Source organism: Triticum urartu, unplaced genomic scaffold (genome assembly GCF_003073215.2).
Source record: "Triticum urartu cultivar G1812 unplaced genomic scaffold, Tu2.1 TuUngrouped_contig_9779, whole genome shotgun sequence".
Classification (NCBI taxonomy): Eukaryota; Viridiplantae; Streptophyta; class Magnoliopsida; order Poales; family Poaceae; genus Triticum; species Triticum urartu.
This window is the reverse complement of record NW_024120856.1, coordinates 1-8,025: the sequence shown is the minus strand read 5'-3', so window position 1 is coordinate 8,025 and position 8,025 is coordinate 1. Positions and strand designations below refer to the sequence as shown.

General features: G+C 39.6%; 1 protein-coding gene across 1 annotated transcript; it reads left to right on the top strand.

Moving 5' to 3' along the window:
• The first annotated feature begins 5,117 nt into the window (after nucleotides 1–5,117).
• On the top strand, nucleotides 5,118–6,888 carry LOC125532384 (MADS-box transcription factor 25-like). Its single transcript, XM_048696454.1, has 6 exons — nucleotides 5,118–5,138; nucleotides 5,540–5,601; nucleotides 5,865–5,964; nucleotides 6,054–6,095; nucleotides 6,227–6,310; nucleotides 6,748–6,888. Exons 1-6 carry the CDS (start codon nucleotides 5,118–5,120, stop codon nucleotides 6,886–6,888), a joined length of 450 nt encoding a protein of 149 aa, XP_048552411.1.
• The last annotated feature ends 1,137 nt before the right edge of the window (nucleotides 6,889–8,025 follow it).

Sequence of the window (8,025 nt, the reverse complement as noted above, 5' to 3'; positions counted from 1 at the left end):
ATGGTACAAACCCTTATGTTGATTCGACCAACAAATGAATTGAGACCGATAGTACCCTAGCCTCTCTCGAACCCTTCGGGGATCTCCGAAAAAAAGAAATCATAAGGATGGGGAGGCTACTCGTCACAAAATTAATCAAGACTAGGCAACCCCAAGAGGAAAGATTCTTGGACTACCCAACACTAAGATACTCCTAAAGGCGTCTTCAATGACCTTATAGTCTTACTACAATGCTTGCGGTAATTTGTTAGAGTACCAAGGCATTTTAAGGGGAAAGAACTCATCGACCCTGAAACCAAAAGGTTGCTATTAATCAAGTCTACGCTCCTTGGATCTTCCATTATAACACACCCTTCTGTTGTGGAAGTTAATCTTCAACCCAAAGATCAAAGAGCTTCCCATTATACGAGAGAGAGAGAGGGGGGTGGGATATGCAAATTAGGGTTAGTGTTGGTGGTTTTTTATGTGCTACAAGAAAATGGGCTTTGAGTGTTTTTTCGTTGGGTCAATTTTACCACTGAAGGGACCTAGTGTAAAGAGAAAAACAGATCAGTGCCACTATCAAACTTGGATATTTGAGTCCTCCCACTCAAAATTCACTATTTAGGCCTTGGCCACTAATGCTTGTGAAAAAATTAGTTGCATACCCCTGCGCGTCATCTACGTGAGTTGTCGTCATGTCGCCGTCTTGTTTAACCATTTCCTCCTCTGTGGTCCCACCACCTGTCATGTGAACTGCACCGAGAACTAGACGTGTTTGAATGCAGACTCCTATGTGGGGCCCATGGTTGATGGGATGGCACAGTAGCGCTCGATAGTGGCACGTCATTGAACATTCTCCTATTCACACGCCACGACGTCTTGCATCGAATTTCGACGACTGAATGTTGATTCTGCCACGACGCCCCTCGATTTGTCGTCCACTTATAACTACTACCCTTCCCTAGCGTTCGCCACAGTACTCACCTTCCCCACAAAACTGCTTGACCTAGCCCTCGCATTGTCCGCCATGGTGCCGCTCATCCCTAGCCGGAGGAGGGCGCCTCGCCGCCCGACATCGAGGAGGATGTCTTGCCAACCCTCGCCACCCGCACAATGGTCTTAGCTGAGGAGCCCTCCTTCCACACAGGACCACACATGCTCGAGCTCCGGCAACCCATACTAGATCGGAGTAGTTTATTAAACAAGCTTGGATTCCTTTCGCAACTATCTATATTGTATCACTTGCTCAATTGGTGCTTGTCCATGATTTGGAGGAGGGGAATGACGTGAGAGAGAAGAAGGGGGTCTGCAGGTCACCGGTACGTGAATGCCACTATATGACAAGATGCTACATGGGGTGAGTTCGGTGAGGTGGTGCCACTGAGAGGGTGTTTGTTTCCAGGGACTTATTGGTTTAGGGACTTAAAAAAGTCCTTATAAGTCTCATCTAAACCAAACAGGAGGGACTTATAGGGACTTAAAGTGGGCATTTGAGACTTATGAAATAAGACTCTCAAGGAGGGACTTATAGGGACTTATAGTTGTAATATGGTCTTTTAGTCCATGTTAAGTCCCGGGATCCAAACAGGTAGGGACTTATTAGGGACTTGAGACTTATAAGTTGAGACTAAAAAAAGTCTTAGGACTTATGAACCAAACATGGCCTGAACTCAATGATATGTATGGCGGAGGACTCACCTATCTGATAAATTGCTTTTCTCTAAAAAATCTAAAACTCCTTCGTATATCTTGGCACTCGGTTATTTTCCACATATATCTTTTTGTAGTATTGTTTACTTCATATATGTTGATGTGTAAAAGTTTCACAAAATTTAGGATAATTTTACTATATATTATACTCCACCCATTTTTATATACAAGACCACAAACTCAGATTGCAGGTACCAATGTAAAATTTAATGTGTGCTTTGCAAGTTGGTTTTTTTTCGTTTACTGGGATCATTAATACACTGCATGCATGCAAAGAAACTGAGTGGAGAAAGTAGCTGACTGTCAATATGAATGTATGCATGCAAGTATTAAACATGTTGTTAGTACGATAAAATATCATTAATTGTGTCTCGACTACTGTTTGTGGCCTTGTATAGATGCAAAATGTATATTCCATAGTGACCTTGTATAAATAAATGAAGGGAGTGCATTAAATGAATTTTTTTGCACTTACTGAAAGTGATCCCATTTTGAATTATATGTGCATCAAATAAGCTCCAAAATGTAGTAAAAATATAGTTAAGGAAATACATGCAATTTGCAGTCATGTGGTGGAAATGGATGAAATATTCAACTTTATGTTATGGTAAATCTAGCCGAAATTTTGCATCATTTCAGAGAATTGCTAGATATCTTAATGAACTTAAAAAATACGAAAACTTGGTATGATACCCTGATATAGTCGCATGACCTTGTGATAAAATTTTGAGAAGAATACACAAAATAAAGAATAAAATAGTAGGGTTTTTCACAAAATGAACTATCTCCGAAGAAGTTTCGTAACATTCATCCAAAATCTCCCACTTTTTACCACCCAAACCAATTTCAGTGACCATTTGAGCTCTTTATTACTTGAATTTTTTTCTACAACTTGCTTTAACATCCATAATGACAAATGTAAATTAGAATCAAAATTTGTTACATAATAATATTTTTAGCATTATCTTTCAAGGTTAAAATGAAAGAATATCTAGTTGTTGTCCAAAATTACTAAAAATTGGCAAGGAATCTTAATATTAGTATGATATATTATGATAAAATTCTGAGAGAATACACATAAGATAAATAAGGATTCTTCACCATGTGAACTATCTCACATAACATCCAATGCAAATTCCAGACAGCCCTTTTGAAGTGACCATTTGAGATCATTTTCACTTCAAAATTTGTGTACACTTTGCTTTAATATTTGTAATAACGAATGTGAATGAAAATCAACATTTATTATGGAATTATCTACATTTAGCCTTTTCTACACAAAATTTAGAAGAAACCTAAAAAATAAAAATAAAAGTTGTCAAAAGATAGTCAAACTTGGCAGAGTGTTCTAATATTGGTACATGGGGTTTTCATTAAATCTCACATGATTTATGGAAGTTGGAAAAGCCACTTGCTTAGAAATGACAGTTTTGGCCTACTTATGTCACTGTTTTGCAAAACTGCCAGAAAAACAAGTTTCTTCAAAGCAGCTTAAAATATTTTAATAATTCCAAAAACACATACTAGAAGACCCGGGAAAGTATCAACTTAGTTGGCCCAGTAGTTTTAAAATGTGAGCGGATTTTGTTAATCTGGGCCAAAATTTGACAATAAAAAATATTACATATTTAATTTATCGAAGTCACAATACAAATATCTTCTTACAAACTAATACATCACATTTTTATATTACAGGTCACATAACTACAAAAACATCAGACTACATAAACATATAAATACATTTTCCAAACTTGAAACCTACCTGACCCAGCTGGTGCATCTCTTCTCCTCCTCCATTCGAAGCAGGACCTTTATTGAAGTTGACAATGCGCATCTATATCTCATATGCCGCATACACGTCCTTGGCAGCATACTCCACCTGCTTGTCGGGCAGTGACATATCCACCAATTGCTGGTGCTCCTTCTCCCCGAAGCCTTTCTTCGTGTTGGCGTAGTACTTGTCCATGATGGCGGCGGTGCCGTATGGCACCCTCCGCTCCGTTTGGATGTCGACAAAGTTTTGGACCCACAGGCAGCTGCAGTCAAGCATTTCCTTTTCTCCCTCAATGCTGGAGCCAACGAAAACATACTTCTCATTGTGCAAGAAGTGGTAGAGCGAGCCTATCGCTTGGACTGATAGCCCTATAGACTTGGTACACCAGACAATGTTCACGGATGCATAACTGAATGACAGAGGCCTTCTACGTGGAATGAGACCATGTGTACTCCACGTCAATGCCAACGATCTTCTCCGATCGTTGTCGAGCCACCGCTCGAGCTTGTCCATGCAGTTCTCCCCAATGCGTGGATGACAACGTTATGCCCTGGGAAATAGAGCTTGCGCTGGTCGGATGCCATGGCTGAAACGGTTTCCGTACTTTCTATGTAGGTTGAGAGAGGGAGAAGAGACTATAAAAACTGAAGTTCGAGGTTGCCAAAGGCCACGAGAGTGCAGGTAACTTCCCATCGGATTAGCCGCTGATACTAGACAGTGTAAATGGCCTACGAAAACAAACAACCCCCAAGCAGTTTCTCTCCCGCACTCGGCTCTGATCAATCATCATGCAAATAGAGGGACAAAACTATGAGGCGGGAAGAAATGGGGCTCTATGCCCCGGAATATATGTGTACCTGCCATGCTGCAGGTGGGCCTCCACATAGGCAAGATTGGTCAAACGGTCCCCTCTTCATTGCACTTGACGTGGCGAAGTTGTGGGTCCCACAAAAAAAGTTGTGGGTCCCACATCGGCAGGACCTGTCAAACGAGTCCCCTCCTCAGTATTAGTGGGCCTAAATTAGAGTGAAAAAAATGGAAATTATGGTCTCAATTGTGGACCCTCACATCGGCCGAAATGGTCAACCGATTCTCCTCCTCAATATTAGTGGGCCCACACCAGAGTGGCGAAATGAAAATTCTGGCCTCAATGGTTGGCCCCACACCGGACAGAACGGTCAATAGAATCTCCTCGTCGTTGCGGTTGACGTGACCAAGTGGTGGGTCCTAAATGAAGGGAACGGCCCAAACAATACGCCGTCGTAACGATAACTCACTAAGGCGGCGCACAAGGGTATGTAACTAATTTCTTCACAATCCCTAGTGGCACAAATCAAAATATGGAAGTTTGAGTAGCAGGAGTTGAATATACAACTTGAGCAGTGCCACAGGCCGAGTTTTCTGTGGTGTGAACTATCGGCGGTGAGTTTTATACCACATATGGGCCCTTGTTTTAAGTTTGTCACTCGTCTCAGTCGTCACCTATAACAATTTATCATTGAGGGGGTCATTAGTGGTGAGTTTTGAGTTGAATTTTCTATATGTTCCCTTACGGGCTCGTCCATCAGCTACAAAAAATCATCAACGGGCCCATCAGTGGTGACCTTTTCAGGTGAATTTTCTTCTCTTATGGGCCACAAGGTGTCCATCAATGGAGTTGGTTCAACAAAGGGTCAGCTAGATGGTACCCCACGCATTGCTCCGGGAATCAGTTGCAATATATTTCAGTGAGATTTAATTGTGTGGAATATAGATATTTAGATTAATAATGTGTGAACCCAATTTAAAAATACATATGACTTACTATATTTGATTCTATATAGTTGTAAAATATTTGTTGACTATAAGTAGAATAATAAAATGAAAAATATTTTACCATGCATGGTTGCATGTGGTGGTGGGTGTTTTCTCATGCATGCTTGTATGTTGAGATAAATAAGTAATGGGATCACTCTTAGGTATATACGATGTGCACTAGTAGACCACACAAGGAAGCACACTTATGGATCTCCTTATTAATCTAGTGTGCTTATAGTTAGTATATATCTTATTTCATTTCTATTTGTTGGGCAGCTATGGCAGAGGGAGGTTACAACCTTGAGGCAGCAAGTGCAGAACTTACAACATAATAATAGGTAATATTAATGTTCTTTAGTTTGTATAACACATGCATTGAAATAAAATGCCAATTAGTATAGCTATCAATAAATTGTTGTTTGAGTGGTTTCATATGCAAATTAATTTAACGAAAATAGTGCCATGCATGTTAAGATCTCTCACTTGAACACTATGCTGGTGAAAACCCATGTATTTAGTTGTAATGAATGGAGAAGCTAGCTAGCCTAGGTAGCTACTAGCTAGTTATACTGTTAAACCATGTGCCCTGATATGATGTTAGGCAACTGTTGGGAGAGGAGCTATCAGGTACCACTGTTCGAGATATCCAGTTTCTGGTGAACCAAGTTGAGATGAGTTTGCATTCCGTAAGAAAGAGGAAGGTACCTTTTCTTTGCCCTTCCCTTCCCTTTTTCATTTTTCATTTTTTTTGTTTCATACATATTACTTTATTTACAATTGATTTCTTTAGGAGCAAATTATGGCTGCAGAGATCCACGAACTCAACCAAAAGGTTCGCTACATCTTCTTCATGTTCTTGCTTATGCTGCTGTTGGTGTTAAAATAGCTCAGTTAGCGTCAATTACTGTATATGTGTTTGTTATTAACAGCTGAGGTATGATGAGATGGAATTTGCTTTTCTAGGGATTTCTTATTCAGAAGGAAAATATAGAGCTTGGCAAGAAGTTGAGCATTGCTCATGAGCACAACATAGAGCTGCAGAAGAAGGTAAGAAATGCTAGTAGCTTATATATCCTAGCTTGTCATCTGAAAGTCCATGAAAATAATCATCGATGAACCACATGCTATAACATATGCATTACCAAGTCATTGAAAGACATGACCGCATATATATGATTTGAAAAAGAAGAGACAAAGGATCAGTATAAAACCCACACACATTTTCTCGGGTGGATTTTATTCAAGGGTCACATCCTATACAGTGTATTAGCGTGTCTAATACAGATTCAAGTAAAAATATAAATCTTTCACAAAAAAGTCATAATGTGTTGGAACTGGCTGCAACCACATAATATTTTAAAAAGTGTTGGAACTGGTTGCGAGAGCCCTGGCTATTATAACATTGATCATATTAGCTTCAGTTATTTTATTGCAACCATCGAATGAAGCTGATACTTGACAAACTATTAATGTGTGTTAATTAGCTTTCTAGGGCCATGGAATCGAGTGAGCAGCAAGCCAGCGGAAGCAGCTCAAAAGCTGCTGCTGGGTTATTGTTGTCGACTAGAGTACGTGAACCAAATATCGACCTTGAGTTGCGCCAGCACGAGCATGAGGATGAATAACATCTACTATCTCGTCCACTGCGTGCAGTAAGTACTATAATTCATGTGTCAGTTAAATTATTGAGAAGATCCATGTGGTCAATTGCATGCCAAACAAGTCACAGTTAATTATATTTCTAAATTCATGTTTATTGTTTTGCACCAGACAACGTCAACAGTATTTTCAGTCCATGTGTGGACGATCGAAGATCTTTCGTGTGCAATTTGAAGCAGAGACCTTCTTAGAACCTTTTTTTTGGTGTTGTCACAGACATTGTTATATAGCAGCAGCAGATGTAGTTTGTATGTGAGTCTAATTACTTGATATTAACAAGGATGCAAGAGAAGATCAAGTATATTATGAGCGAACATGTAAACTTAATTATGTTTTTGGTTACTTGTATATGTTGATCACAATTCAGAACCTAATTAATGAGCTTTTGTTTTTTGTTTTGCGTGGAACCTAATTAATGAGTTGAATATGGAGCGACTAAATTTGTGTTGTGAGTCAGATTATCGTCCGTTTACAGAAATTTGCACTACTTTGGAGGTCACGGTGTATTATGTGTTTAGGAATGGATGAGATTATCCCCATTTCCATGCGCTCCAGATTATTAGCCACCGGCGCTATAGCCAACCCTACCCTATCATCTTCCCATAAGCCCTTCTTTTACTCTGATGGTATTGCAGATCACAACCGATGCAAAGAAAATGAATACATTTTCATATTGTAATAAAAAGGCAAGTGTAATAAATAGAAAATTCGATCATGTCACAAGACTTATTATTTCCATTTCTACTCTATGAGATCTTACTGAGTCTGTTCATGGTTGAGGCATGATCATAGAAAATATTCTCCTCAAGTAAACAAGACTATCCTTCCTAGGTATGGGACTTACATGTTGACATGGTAAAAGAACCACCTCAACGTGTGGGCATGCATAGAAAATGACTCATACATTTCCGTTATATTATGATTACTTACATCCAATAACTATTTTGTAACTATACAATAAATCATATGTACTGTATTTTAGTTTTAGTTCCCATATTCATGTTCCACACAAATCAATTTCAAAAATACTATATTGCAACCAATACGTACCCATAACACCCAGCAACCCCCCCCCCCCCCCCCCCCCCCCCCCCCCACACACG

What these genes read in the sequence shown, in the direction of transcription:
- LOC125532384 (XM_048696454.1), top strand. Translation starts at nt 5,118, where the DNA reads ATGGAGTTGGTTCAACAAAGG. An exon ending in AACTTACAACATAATAATAG is followed by an intron (nt 5,602 to 5,864) that starts GTAATATTAATG and finishes ATATGATGTTAG; the next exon opens with GCAACTGTTGGGAGAGGAGC. An exon ending in ACATAGAGCTGCAGAAGAAG is followed by an intron (nt 6,311 to 6,747) that starts GTAAGAAATGCT and finishes TGTGTTAATTAG; the next exon opens with CTTTCTAGGGCCATGGAATC.